This window comes from Acomys russatus, chromosome 13 (genome assembly GCF_903995435.1).
Source record: "Acomys russatus chromosome 13, mAcoRus1.1, whole genome shotgun sequence".
NCBI lineage: Eukaryota > Metazoa > Chordata > Mammalia > Rodentia > Muridae > Acomys > Acomys russatus.
This window is the reverse complement of record NC_067149.1, coordinates 65,583,303-65,598,394: the sequence shown is the minus strand read 5'-3', so window position 1 is coordinate 65,598,394 and position 15,092 is coordinate 65,583,303. Positions and strand designations below refer to the sequence as shown.

Below are 15,092 nucleotides of genomic sequence, written 5' to 3'. Positions count from 1 at the left end.
CAAGCTGAAGACCATGAGCAAAAGCAGAGCTAGCATGGGAATAGAATCTAAGAGCACTGAATTCTGGTCACCATGGAGAAATTAACTGCAGTTAAATATATATATATATGATTTCTCTCAATTGAGGCTTAAATACCAAACCAAACCGAGAGGCAGAAGGAAAGAATATGGTGGAGTTGATTGAACTTCGACTTTAGTTCTCTCCTTGTAGACATCACTGATTCAGACAAGTTATCCTGAACAATTTGGCTGAGATTTAGACTCCCTGCAGTAACAAATCCTGCCTTCCTACTGATTTCTTGGAAAACGTTTCTGTATTTTTTGATACTCTTGTATGGGAAATGAAAGTTCATCGTGTACCTCAGAGCACTATACTGTTTTTAAGACTAGAAAATAATGTTCACCTTGCGAGGGAGCATGGGGGCCACACCAGGCAACAGATCCTTTAAGCAGGGGGCTGTAATGAGGAGTTAAGTACACTGGCAAGAAGTGTTCCTGGGGCATGCCAGTGAGGCCAGGGAAAGGTGACAGAAGGCACAATTGGCTATGCAAAAATGACTTTCTGAAAGCCAAACTTCCCAAGTAGTTTGGGTAGAATATTTTGAAGGCTTTAGTAGAGTACAAATTAACCTGATAGGGATCATGACAAGCACAGATCTAGAGGCTGGGAGGTGTGGCTCAGCTGAAAGAATGAAGATCTTCAAAATGTTTTCACAGCATACTGTAGAGCCAGAATATAGGTGTGGCAGTTTGAATAAACTATGCTCCCACACAGGATCATGTATCTGAAACTTGGTTAACTTAGAGGCTACTAGAGAGGTTATATTATAGAACACTTGGTTAAGTTTGAGACTACTGGAGGTTATAGAACCTTTAGGAAGCAGAGCTTTGCTGGTAGAAGTATGTCACTAAGTGAACTTTGAGAATGCATAGCCCCGCCCCATTTCCTATGCTTTTTCCTGTAAATGATCAGCCTGCTGGAGTGGAGGACATCTTTATACCCAGCACTGGGGAGGCAGAGGCAGGTGGATCTCTGAGTTCAAGGCCAGCCTGATCTACAGAGCGAGTTTCAGGACAACCAGGACTACACAGAAAAAAATCCTGTAAGGTGATCGATTGTGATCAGCCAACCCTCCTGCTTCTATTGTATTTTCATCTATGAACATCTATCCCACAGGAACTGTAAGACAAAATCAATTCTTAGGTTGCTTCTGGCATTATCATAGAAAGAGAACAGTAACTAACACAATGAGAACCTTAAATCACCCAAATATACATTTACATTCCTTCTTACAAATAAAAAGGAGCTGAGCAGTGGTAGTGCACACCTTTAATCCCAGCACTCTGGAGGCAGATGCAGGTGGATCTCTGTGAGTTCAAGGCCAGTCCATCTACAAAGTAAGTTCCAGGAGAGCCAGAGCTACACAGAAAAACCCTGACTTAAAAGGCAAAAACAAAAACTATATATATATATATATATATATATATATATATATATATATATATATATATATATATACACACACACACACACACACACACACATGCACACGTGGGCACGTGTCTACACATGAGCAAGCCAGCGGTATTCTGTGTCCTACCATGCTTCACCCGCTTCTTTTAGACAGTCTTTTAAACCTGGCTCACATTTTCTTGGCTAGGTTGAAAGCCAGCAAGCCCCCGTGTTTGGTGTCCATGTCCCTGGTGCTGGGGTTGCAGGTGTGTGGGGAGCACCTGGCTTGCTATGTGGATGCTGGGATCAAAACAGCAGTGCTCATGACTGCTGGGTGACTCCCCTAAGCAAACAACTCTCCAGCCCTTGTTACTAACTCTGGGAAACCTGTTTCTTTACTCCTTTTATGGATCAAACCTATGACACTTAACTTGCTGGACAAACAGTCCAACCCTTTCACGCCATGTATTTGCATATGTTCTACAAGAGACAGTCTCCAAATTGAGTACATGGACACATTATAGTTAGAACTCAACTTTATTGTTACAACCAATGTTTATTTACAGAATATAAATCTCTTCAAAAAGATACATTCCTTCATTTAATCAATGGTAGAAAGCCTTATTAAACAGAAATAAATCCTAAGCCGTACTTTATCTTAACAGAAACACGGCTTCATTGCAAGTTCATGAACACAGAACACAAATGTACTTCACGTCAGCAGCTACATGAACGAGGCTGTTGATTTTCACTGGCAATGCCATTTTATCCACGGAACAAATTTTACTTAAATTAACAGTAGTAAAAATTAAATCTCAAACATAAAAATATGTAACAACAAAGGAAAAAGCAGGAAGTATCTCCGCTAGCAAACAGTTAATAAGCAAGTTCTCTGGCACTCAGACACTTGCTGAGGAGTGGGAACCTAGGACAAAGGCTGCATTCATCTGCGAGGTATCGATGATCCGTGTTCAGTGCCGAGACTATCCGTAGCACTTACGACAGGCTATATAGAGCAGCATTAGACTACAATTCACATTTGAGAAACACAAATTTAAGATCCTATGCCACAGCTTCCCAATTCAACAGACAGCTAACGCAACGACAATTACTCACTTCAGTTTTCCCCTTGCATTTGGGTAATACCATGTCTTCTTCCTTCAATTAGGACAGTTGACCCTGCTGTACAAAAGCTCCTAAATACAGAAAAGTTCTTACAGGTTCCCTTAGTTTACAGTTACTTTAGTACAGGTAAATACAGAGGACTTCAGATTACTGACAACGAACACTCAGGATGTCGCTACCTACAACAAACAGCAGCATGCCACAGGGCAGGCGTGGAGGGCAGGAGGCACTCTGTCCCCTCCACAGCTCTGCAGGTGTTACTGGGTTTCAACCTAGCTCTCAGCTTCTGGCTAGGAAGCCTGTATTTCCAACTGGCTAGGTTTTCCTGCTCCACTTGGACCAACTAGTTGAAAGACAATGTGATGTTTTCAGTTCTATAAGCATCTAGTGTTTTATTAAAACTTATTAATGGGATCCAAATTACCACAATGGGTAAGATAACTGAAAGATAAAATTATAACTACTTTCAAGAGAGTATTTTTGCAAGTACATACAATGCACAAGGGACAAAGATGTGTTGTGGTACCATAGTGCACAGTCCAGCAGAGGAGAAGCTGCCAACAAAGGAGTTTAAAGTGCTATGAGTCAAGCATCATTGTTTCTAATCTGAATACTTTGGGGGCTCTTCCTATATCAAATTAAGCCAAAAATAAAAATTTTCAGCATAAAAACTATTAAAACAAATCTAACTCATTTTGTAACATGTCACTATATTTAGCCTTCAAGAATTCAATGCAAAACCTCTAGTATTTTCTTTTACAAAAATATGGACTCAAGTTCCAAAAATGGGGATGTTTTGTCTGGAGCAGCTGATAGCATTTGTTATACCCAGACTGAACAGTGCCGTCACTATGGGGAAAGGCGGCTCACCATCTCTACCCTGCTTCTCAGAACAGAAACAGGCTGACGATGCATCTCAGCATCACAGTAAAGGCCATCTTGAAATGGGACAGAGAGGAAAACCCACAGATGGCTTGAAGCCAGACACTCAGGCTGTCCGTTCACTCTCACCTTCCCTGTGAGGTAGCACGTGCTGCTGCAACCAGGACAACCCCAGGACAAAGCAGCCAACTTTGTCAACAGGTGACGGATTAATAGGAAACTGTTTAAGTCTACAGTACTCTGGAATGCAGTAAAAAATGCTTAAAAGCAAGTTAGAGGGGGGAGAAAAAAAATCAACCTGACACCACTGCCCTTTATATGCCTGCTAGTGAGATCATCAAGAGGTACAGGGGCTTCTGTGTGACACGGAAAACAACTATCTGAGTACTGTTCAAGGTTTCTAACTTTTGAGTGTTTGGGGGAAAATTTTCCTTTATGTCTAAACTTAGTAACACATAAAGTTAAAACAAACACTGGGGGTGGGATATTTGTCATTATAAGACTTTTTGTCTCACAACCCCGCTCTGAAGCACTCCAGAGAAGCAAGCCCCTGACACACTGTGAGACGCCATTTGCTTTATGGATGGGATTTACATTCACAATCAATTTCAAGTTTTTTAAAAAGTGTCAACAAACTCTGAAAATAGAAAAGGGGACCACACTTCAGTTTACAAAATCAAATTACATTTTTAGTTTACTTTAGCTTCAGACTGTGACTCAAAGAATGAACTCTATAAATTCACTGCTTCCCAGAATCTAACCCACAAAAAAGTAACAGCCAAGTAAAAAATGGAGAAGTCTTATTAGGCACTGAGAGGCTAAATAAATAAATACCAACATTAACTAAGCCCAATACATCTTCCTTCCAGTTCTTGCTATCTCACTGCACAGCTAGAAGTGTGCACTGTTCCCAGCCAAACACCAACAGGCTGGATCACTTAGCGACAGAAAGACTTCTACAAAGAAGAATGCAAAACTACACACTCTTGTATGCGAGACACAACTCACACTAATTACAGCTGCTTATTTACACTGTCCTATTTACACTCAAGCAGACCTAGTTGATGAGGTTTGTGCTCATGTTGATCTCAAGCGGATCACGTCAACAGTAAGACATGGCCACCACATCTCATTTTCCAGAAATGGCGGTAGCACAGGACTGGGGGTGGGGGTATCAAATATCATTGGTCAGGTTCAAGATCATACAGTGTGCCAGGGAGACAAGATGGAGGGTAGAGAGCAGAAATGTAGAAATTTGCTTGTTAAAGCATCCAGGCCACTACGGTCTAATGATCACACTGAACATCCATGAATGCCACTTCCAACATCCACTTTCATATTTACAAAATGAACTTACTACCAGTTGAGTGATTAGGTAAGGCATTCAAGTTCCTTAGCTTAAGAAAAGAAGGCAACTGATATCCTAGCAAGCCACAGGACACATTTTAGAGGGATGCTTTTCATGCCCTCCTTAGAATCCCTTACATGCTCAATACAAAGGAAAGACATTTTGATTCCTGTTGCTGGTTTTACACCATGATCCCCAAAAGCTGTATGAGAAACAGGTGCAGAAGAGCACCCAAATCTGGCCAAGGAACGAGGACAAGAGTTTGTTTGCATACGCTAGTCTTTTTCCAAGATTGTTTGCCAACAAGACATCTGGTCACTGCATTCAGTGCCACAGGAGTCTGTGTGGCAGTCACCTCTCAGCTGGCGGCTATGCAGTCCACCACTACCAGCAGCAGCAACAGCACCAGTGACCTCCATTCAAAGCAAACTTGAGCAACAGAAATAGACTAGCAAACACTGTCTTCTCCAGTGTTTCCATGTGACACACTCTTGGAATTTAAGAAGCAAAGCAAGAATCAGGAGGCTGGCTCACATCTCTATCATCCTACGACAACGTTCCAACCATAAACGAAAATTCCACTAAGCCAGTTTTTGTAGGTTTGCTTTAGCATTGTAAAGAGATAGTCATTATTTGTTTCCATTCAAGAAAGTCAGCAGAATTGTAATGATCTTACAGTAATGTGGTTCATAAAAACAAAAGTGAACATTACAGCACTGGGGAGGTAGAACCCAAATCCAGGTCTAACACTGTTAGAGACACATACTTACGAGTCTATTTATGTGGCTAGAATTTACCATCTCAAATGGCCTGTAAGTATTTCTACTTACTTTTATTAGGTTTCAATACCTTGAGACAATCCACATTTTTAAAGCACTTGTCTGAGAACATAAGTCATGTGGAACAACACCAGACAGTGTCTTAGGATAGGTCTGCATTGCGTACTTTAAGTATGCAGAGCCATGGAGCCAACTTTGTACATAAGCACTTATGTGACCAAAGTGCAAAGCCTGTCTGACTAATCTAAGTTAGCTGCGACTGTGCAAGCTCACAGAACAGTCTTCGAAGATTAAAGCCTTCTTGTCTACCTCAAAGACCTAACTTCCTTCCATATAGTTGCCTCCCTCTTACATCCACACAAAATAAACTAAACTAACTAAAAACAAGATAAATCAAAACAAGTCCTCCTACCACGACTACTGTTTAATTCACATTTCCTTACTTGTTAGATTTTAAGTATTTAAGCTCAATGACCTACCTAAATGTCTTTACTGGTTCTGTAACTGTTTTTACAACACTACTCTGGAATCACATGTATAAGGAATCAGTGGCTGATTCTACAGACACAAAACCAACCTAAGGAATGAATCCGAACAGAAAGCATCTAAATGATACTCTTTGCTTCCAAGTATGATGGGCTCTGTATGTTTGTTTCAAATACTAACAATGCCAACTATTATTTAATAAACAAAAACAGAGTAGCTCAAAACAAAATTTTTGGTTAGAAACAATTGATATGTAAATTCTAAAAACTGGGACTATTACCTTAAATGACCATATCTAGTATTTGAAAACATGACTTAATACAAATTTTACCATTAAATTGTTATACTTATAGTTCAGGATTATACGGTAAATATATTTTATATTGTCAGGCTATGTAAAGAGATAATTTAACTCTAAGTTGTATTCCTCAAAAAAAAAAAAAAAAAATGATTTCCAATTTCCAATTCAAAAACGTTTACCCCAAAAGACAGTGACTGCCTTGCTCCCCCTCCTCAATGGGCGCTTCTCTAGAGCACCCTGAGTTACTACTCAGGCACTGACTGCCGTTCTGAGAGTAAATGATTCATTTTACAGGTCACACTGAACAAGAATGTTTTTCTAAAATTAACCCTAATAACAAAACTTTTTAAAAAGATCTCCACAACATTCTCATTGCATACTCTGAACCAACAAATGAAAGATCAAAGTAGCCAGTCATGTCAAATCTGTAATAAATAATTCACATGTAACATGGACTGTATTGCCAAAGGCTAAGAAGCTGACTTTTACTCTCTCTGCTGATGGACAGATCTCTAGCCCGCCACATACTGACAGCAGTCGGCATATTCGTAACATCATTCTACTTAAAAATAGATTGGTTGTTTAGAGGCATAATTTGTAAAGCAAGATAACCAAACTAAATGAGTTTTAACAAATATTGGCTTTGAAATTTCTTAGAAACATCCGCAAGCATCGCTCGGCCCCTGGAGAACAACGAGGCTTCTTCTTTACTCGGGCATTTTTAGCGCTGTGACCTCGGGCTTCATTTTGAAGTACTGGTTAAAGCGGACAACTGCGTACCTGGTGAGGAGAGAAAGGAGAGCTCCATCAGAGCCGAGGCCACAGCGGCTTCCTCTCACCCAGAGCTGACTCTTCTGAAGTGTGCAAGTGCCTGCTGAGCCTGCGGTGCCACCTACTGGGCACCCCCTGCTGAGCACCTGCCAGCCTGGAGCTTCCTCACAGCCTTTAAGTACATGTGGCCTTCATAATTCTGGCTCAAACAGCAATGTGACGCTCTTGTCATTTCTACATGCTAGTTCAACCAGGGACAGACAGGACTTCACAGGTGACATCTCCTTACCCAAGGAAGTCGAACTCGATCGTTGAGTACTTAGCTTGTATCAAAGCCCAGAGTCCCCAAAAGAAATGAGAAGCCTTAAAGAGAAGAAAAATGAAGAAATTATGAAAACTTATTTTTGTGCCCATCACAAAATTGCTAAGTCTATGCTTTTCATCAATTACATCACGGTACTTTCTTTTTTCAATACTAATGAATGAACTTGAGTATACTAAGATATACTCTCTAGCCCCAAAACATCCTTTTCCTCCTGTTCACTTTTACACAGCACAGCCAGAACTGAAAACACTGGAGCACACGAGCACTTACTGAGTCACCACTGACGACACCGTCTATACTAAGTGACAAAGTCAGAATAACTTGAAAACTGAACTCAAGTAGTTTCTGTAACCTTTGCCCAAAGCAGAATTCAGCATTCAACACAACACTCAGACACTAGTAGTAGTTCACACTCCTCCATCTTTTTTATTGGTTCCACTATACACACTAATTACAATGATGAACATGTAAACCAGTAAAAACTGGGTCCCAGAACATAAAATTAATGTAATTAAAATGATAACATAACTTTATGTATGCACCACAATTAAGGAGACAGGGCTTCTCTGTGCAGCCTTGGCTGTCATGGAACTCAACCTGAGAGACCAGGCTGGCCTTGAACTCAATGAGATCTGCATGCCTCTGCCCACCAAGTGCTGGGGTTAAAGGTGTGCACTGCCACTGACCAGCCACAAGTAACCATCTCTAAATGATTAATATTTTTATTTTACATATCTATGTATACACATGTATGCCCAGTGCCCAGAGCCCAGAAAGGCATTTTCTATCACCTGAAACAGGAGCTACAGATGGTTGTGTGCGACCCTGTGGGTGCTAGGCTCCAACTCCAGGTCCTTCTGGAAAAGCTCTTACCCAATGAGCCATCTTTCCAGCCCCCAGGTTTCTTTTTGAATTACATTTATTCGTGTATGTGTGTGTGTGTGTGTGTGTGTGTGTGTGTGTGTGTGTTGTAAATATATATGTGCAAGAGAGAGGATTCAGTTTTCTCCTTCCACCATACAAATTTCTAGACTTTTGCTCTGGCCACTAAGCCATCTCACTGTCCCACAATTAATTTTCACTTAGACATGACATTTTAAAATTTGGTTAATACAAGTCAGCAGCAAGATACTATAACAAGGGGGCTGGAGAGATGGCTCACAGGTTAAGAGCACTGTATGTTCTTCCAAAGGTCCTGAGTTCAATTCCCAGCAATCACATGGTGGCTCACAACCATCTATAATGAGATCTGGTGCCCTCTTCTGGCCTGCAGGCACACATGCAGGCAGAATACTGTACAAATAATAAATAAATAAATCTTTTTTAAAAAGATACCTTAGCAAGGAAAAGAATTCTCAGAAACTGGAATAAAGAGCCCACCCCCAAAAGTTGTCCTGCTTCCAATGCACACACAACACGCACACACACACACAAATAATAAATTAAATTTTTAAAGTTTCGGCCAAAATGGCACCGAAAGTGAAGAAGGAAACTCCTGCTCCTAAAGCTGAAGCCAAAGTGAAGGCCCTGAAAATTAAGAAGGCAGTATTGAAAGGTGGCCACAGCCACACAAAGATCTGCATGTCACCCACCTTCCAGTGGCCCAAGACCTTGCAGCTCCGGAGGCAGCCCAAATATCCTTGAAAGAGCGCACCCGGGAGAAACAGGCTGGATCACTACCAAGTCAGCCATGAAGAAGACAGAGGACACCACCACACTGGTGTTCATAGTGGATGTCAATGCTAATAAGCACTAAAGCAAACAGGCCGTGAAGAAACTCTACGACACTGATGTGGCCAAAGCCAACAGCCTGATAAGGCCTGGCAGAGAGAAGGTGCATGCTCGGCTGCCTCCTGGTTACGATGCTGCATGCTGCCAGCAAGACTGGGAACATCTAGACTGAGTCCAGCTGGCTAATTCTAAATAAACACTTTTTCATCATTAAAAACAAATTTTGTTTCTTTTTAATGTGCATTGGTGTTTTGTCTGCATGTATCATGTCTGTGTGGGGGTGTCAGATCTTGGGAGTTACAGACAGGTGTCAGCTGCCATGTGGGTGCTGGGATTTAAACCCTGGTCCTCTGGAAGAACAGTCAGTTCTTAACCACTGAGCCATCTCTCCAGCCCTTAAGGAGTTTTTTTAAACTGGTAACATTGGGCTGCTCTTCCAGAGGACCCAGATAAGATTCCCAGCACTTTTATGGCACCCACACAGCAGCTCCCGGCCATCTCTAACTCCAGTCCCAGGGGATCTGATGGCTTCGCCCTGCCTCTGTGGGAACCAGGCAGTCAAGTAATATGCAACACACATACAGGCAAAATACTCATATGTATTTTTTTTTAATGTTGGTAAAAGAAAATGAAACTTCAATTCCCCAGAAACACTCTACTTTTACTAGAGAAGCTCTAGAAAAACACTGATATTAAGACCCGAATTTATTTCTGGAATATCCTCTAAGGTAAAACAAGAAAAACGGCAGTGAGATTGCTCAGGGGGCAAAGTGGCTTGCCACCAATCAAGCCTGACAATCTTCAAATCTCCAAGACCCACGTGGCAGAAGGAGAAAAGTAATTCTAGTAGGTCATCCTCTGACTCCATGTATGCTATGGCATGAGCATGCTCACACCTACACAAAGTAAATAAATACATGTAACAACTGTTTTAGTGTTCAATGTTAGTCAGGCATGTGGTAATGGCAACGGAGGTCTCCCCCAGATTTCATCAACATCATACAGCCATACAGCAATGCAAATTAATACAACAGAGATTCTCACCTAAGTCAGCATGCAGTTACCAACACCAGATGACAGGGAATGCTGGTGAGCACGCAGACAGATGAGATCCCTTCTGTATACTGATGGGACTATAAATGATCCAGTCAGTGTGGAAGCCAAGATGGAGATTTCTCAAAAAGCTGCACGTCGCTCTACCGTTATGACCCAGCTACGCACACTACCTCACTCTGCACCCTGAAGTCCCATGCTCTGGACAACAAGGACCATGTTTAGTGTTTCTTGCTGCACTGCTCACAGCAGCCAACTATGGAACCAACTACCGAACCAGCTAGGTGACCAGCAGAAGAGGAGTCAACAAAGAAGCTGTCAATGCACTTATGTGATCAGATGTGACGAAGTCACTTAAATAACAACTTATTTAAATAACTTAAAAAGGTAAGTCTATGATACATTACAGCTTCTGTGACAAGATTTTTTTGTCTATTTGTTTTATTTTACTGGGGGGAGGAGAGGGATTTTGGTGCATGACATGTAAATCATAGACATGCAATAAAAGTTTTTTAAAAAGTTAAGTTTAAATTTATTTTTTTTAAAGATTTATTTATTATTATGTAGACAGTGCTCTGCCTGCATATACACCTGTAGGCCAGAAGAGGGCATCAGATCACATTACAAATGGTTGTGAACCACCATGTGGTTGCTGGGACTTGAACTCAGGACCTTTGGAAGAGCAGGTGGCACTCTTAACCCCTGAGCCATCTCTCCAGCCCTTAAATTTAAATTCGATAGGCTGACGCAGGAGGATTACTACAAATTCCAAGTGAGCCTGGTCAATTTCCAGGATAGCCTGAGACAGAGAGTTAAGACCCTGCCTCAATAAGCAAACAAACAACAACAACAACAATTTAAAGTCCTATCAGGCCCGCAAGTGAAGACCTGGTGTGAACTCCACTTCCTTTACCCTCAGGATAAGGAACACCTTACTAAACTCTACAGGTGCGTTGTTAGCTGCAAGTATAGTAATTCAAAAGTACACACACAATCTCAGGAGCCTAGCGCCTCTAGTGCATGCTCTGTATGGAGAGCAAGACCCAGTGCAACAAGAAGACATTTCCAGAAATGAAAGTGAAAGAGTCACATAACAGAGGTCAGGAGAACTTTGATAAGACTAGAGAGCACCTATCTATGTGGTCATGTGTGTGGAAGCCTTCCCTGATCTCTCTCCACCTTATCCATTGAACCAGGGTCTCTCGTTGAACCCAGAGCTCACCATGAGCTGGTCTAGCTGGCCAGACTGACCCAGGAATCCCACGCACGGAGATTACAGGAGGGCTCTCATACCGACCCCGCTTTTACACTGGGTGCTGTGGATCCAAGCTTACACAGTGAGCACTTGCTGAGCTATTTCTTGAGGCAGGAGCTAACTGCTGGCTAGCTGGCCAGAAGGCCCCAGAGATTCATCTGTCTAGCCCTCTCCCTAGCCCTGAGATTACAGGTCTCTATCATGCCCACTTTCACATGGGTGCTCACTGAGCCATTTCTGCTGTCCTTGTAGAAATGACATTTTGTGACTGTTACAGCCATCATGGCCAACTATACCTGTAACCCAACACCAGGGGCCTGGACGACAAAGTCAGATGACGTATGGAGCCAAGTAAATATATTTAAAGCACAGGACGCTTCTTGTTAATTTTGCCTTGGTTTGGTTTTCTGAGACAAGGTCTCATACAGTCCAGGCTGGTCTTCCTTGCTGAGTAGCCAGGCTGGTGTTAAATTCTAGACCCTGTTTCGTCTGCTTCCCAAGAGCTGGTACTGCCGGCATGCACCACCATGTTTTCCCCTTAAATCACATTTAAGTTTATTCTTAGGTATACTCTGCTAAGAATTTTAAATAGATATGGATATTAAGTTTCACAAGAGATTGCATCTTGTTATTCTAAATTATAAATGTTTTGGGAGACTTTAATAGTACACGTCTAATATTCCTAAACTAGAACAACAGTAGGATGGTCTGTGCACAGATACCATCCTAGAGCCTAAGAAGCCTGTGAGCATTGCAGGGTTCCACTTGGCCTTCTTAAAGTGAGCACTGCTATGCAGACATGAAGGACTACAGCAGCAGCAGTCTCCATGGCTGCCCAGCAGCTCAGCTACGTGAGCATCAGACAGCAGTTATCACATATGAGCGATGTGCTCTCGGCATCTCGGGGGTATCATATAGCCTAAGACTATCAAAGTCTAGCTGTGGCCATCACTACAGTCTACATGAAAAGACAAGACAGCCAATGCTTCCAAAACCAACTTTACAAAATCGTATTAAAAATTATAAAGTACTTGAAGAAACTGAGAAAATATTCAGTTATGTCTAAACACGTCAGTTGCAAGCTGTGCTAGAAGATAACTAAATGTTTTCTAACTAAACTCAGGTTAAGATATATAAGTGGACAAAACAACAAATATGTCCTTAAAGCAAGGTAATGGATGAGGCAAGCTGTAAACAATTACATCTTTCATTATTTTAGACAACAAAATTTGCAAAATTTTTTATAAGATGATGAAAATTTATTTAATTGCATTAAGAATTTTTCACTGATTCAATTTAAACTTACCAATGCAAACTGATTGACTTGAATGAAGAGTGTTTCTACTTCCTTTTCAGTGACTTCACAGCCAAAACCCTTAAACTCCTTGTAGGCTTCCAGGTAGGAGCGCAGCCACTGGCCCTGGAGCTCTCTATCTGGATAGAGACTATAGTCTACATCACTGACACCTGAGGAGACAAGACCACTGAGAAACACTGCTCACCATGCCGAGGTACTGCAACCACGCTTTTCACTGAAAAGTAATGCAGCCTTTCACTTCTGCTGGTGACTCCTCATCACTAAATGATGGAGCATCTGAATCCCAGCTTAAATCTAGGGCGCATAGCTGCTGCTCATCCTAGGACACTGAAGTCACTGCTTTCTCCTGAGCCATCCTCAGCAGAAGCCCCAATCTGCATTTGGACAAGCCACCCCTGAGTGTTTTTAAGCACTCAGGGACAGCAGAGCTTCAAGCCCGGCCTCCTGACAGCTTTTGGTCACACTCAGGGTAAACATTTTTCATCCAACATAATATCCCTATTGATTATTTAGAAATTTCACAGGATGTACCCTATCACACTCGCTTCCCAGTCCTCCCAGGTCTACCCCCGAGCCCCACCCCTCCCAGCCAAACACACTAAATCCAATTTGTTTGCCATATACTCACTGGAGCATGGTCAAACTCCCAGTGGCCACCTCTTCCCCACCCTCACACAGAGCCAGAAGCCGTCAACTGGGGAGCTGCACTTCCACGCCCCACAACAAGAGTCTTTACTGAAGCCTTTATCCCCATGCTCAACTGTTTTAAAGTTTCAGGAAACAATATATTTACTCCCATTTATTATACTACGTTGGTATTTTCCATTTCTATCTCTTCCATTTCTTTTGAATGGAGTTGGAAGAAGGTAGGGAGAGATGAAGGGAATAAAGAGAGAAAGGTGGGCCATCACCACAGTCTGAAGGTACACTCTACAAGTTTCTACTACTCTTGCCTGGCATTTGGGATTCTTCATAAATAGTCTAAGTCCGACTCTCTAATGTAACTTGCACTTCTCCCTCATGAGCTTTCTATCCCACAGACTCATCTTAACACCGCCTCCCTCCTTCTGTTCCAAGTACTACCTAACACTCAGGCTTTAGCTCAGCTTTTCCACACAGAAGTTCTAAGACTGTTATGGCTTCCTCCTTCATAGCTAGAACAGCCTGTGCATCACAAAATGGTGAACTTCACCATACAGACGCACTGCTGCCTATGGGAGAACATGTGACAATGTGTGCAGCACGAACATGGGGCTGTAGTTTATGTATGGTAAATTCGGTGGAACTAAGTAACTAGAAACAAAATGTTCACCAATTTTATTTACCAGCCTCCTCACTTGAAATATACAAAAAGACAGCAATCTGCTACAAGTTCAGTGATATGATATCCTCACTAGGAAAAAAAACACCCAAAGGACTCTCTATCTTTATATTTAGGAAAATTCTAAATACAGGAATGTTAATTATATATCTACTTACATAAAGAAAAACCTAAAGTTTTATAAGTAATTATAAAATAAAATTCAAGAAGGAAAAATGCCCAACCTTTTAATAGCAATAAAATTTAAACTGGTGATAACTCCAAGGCAGGAATAAGTCTGTAGGATAGAGGTCGACTGTTCTAGCTATGAAGGAAGAAGCCACAACGGTCTTAGAACTTCTGTGGGAAAAAACTAAGTTAAAACCTGAATGTTAGGGAGCATTTGAATGTGCAAATGGCACAGGAGGGAGGGAGGCAGCGTTAGGATGAGGCTGCTATCTGCAGCAATCAAAACAAAAACAGAACACATTTCAATGTTTTGTTAAAAAAGCATTTCAAGAGCCATGTTTGTTATGCTGAGAACGGAAGCCAAGGCCTTTCATGTGTAATAGGGATGTGGAGCTAACACCAGCCCCAGCAAAGGTCTGCTTATGATCAAAACCTGGCTCCTTCCTCAGTTTTAGTGAGCTCTATTCACACAAGCCATGACCTCCCTCTTGTATTTTCTGATGGCAAGCAAAGGAAAAGCTCCTTTCTCCAGGAACAAGTAAACAAAGCCAGCAGCAGGTCAAGTGGTAAGAGGGACATGCTGCTCCTGACCAGGATTTCATCCTTTAAATGTCACTATTGGTAGATGACCCCAACTGTGAAGCATGGGTCTTACCTGCAAACTCATTGAAATGATTTCCAATATCATATGCCAGGTAGTTGTATCCAGAATACTCATAATCAATGAACTGTACATCACCTATGTGAGACACAAAAACAAAGCAAATAAGAAATCA

The 15,092-nt window shown here is 41.7% G+C and overlaps 1 protein-coding gene across 1 annotated transcript in view; it reads right to left on the bottom strand.

The window, feature by feature from the left end:
• Positions 1-6,517: 6,517 nt before the first annotated feature.
• Etnk1 (ethanolamine kinase 1) overlaps positions 6,518-15,092 on the bottom strand; it is a 39,900-nt gene continuing 31,325 nt past the window's right edge. Inside the window, exons 5-8 of the mRNA XM_051155569.1 lie at positions 14,972-15,055; positions 12,816-12,976; positions 7,435-7,508; positions 6,518-7,154 (exon numbers count right to left, since the gene is read on the bottom strand). Coding sequence (XP_051011526.1) covers positions 7,082-7,154; positions 7,435-7,508; positions 12,816-12,976; positions 14,972-15,055 — 392 coding nt within the window. The 3' untranslated portion in view covers positions 6,518-7,081. The remainder of the gene's footprint in view (positions 7,155-7,434; positions 7,509-12,815; positions 12,977-14,971; positions 15,056-15,092) is intronic.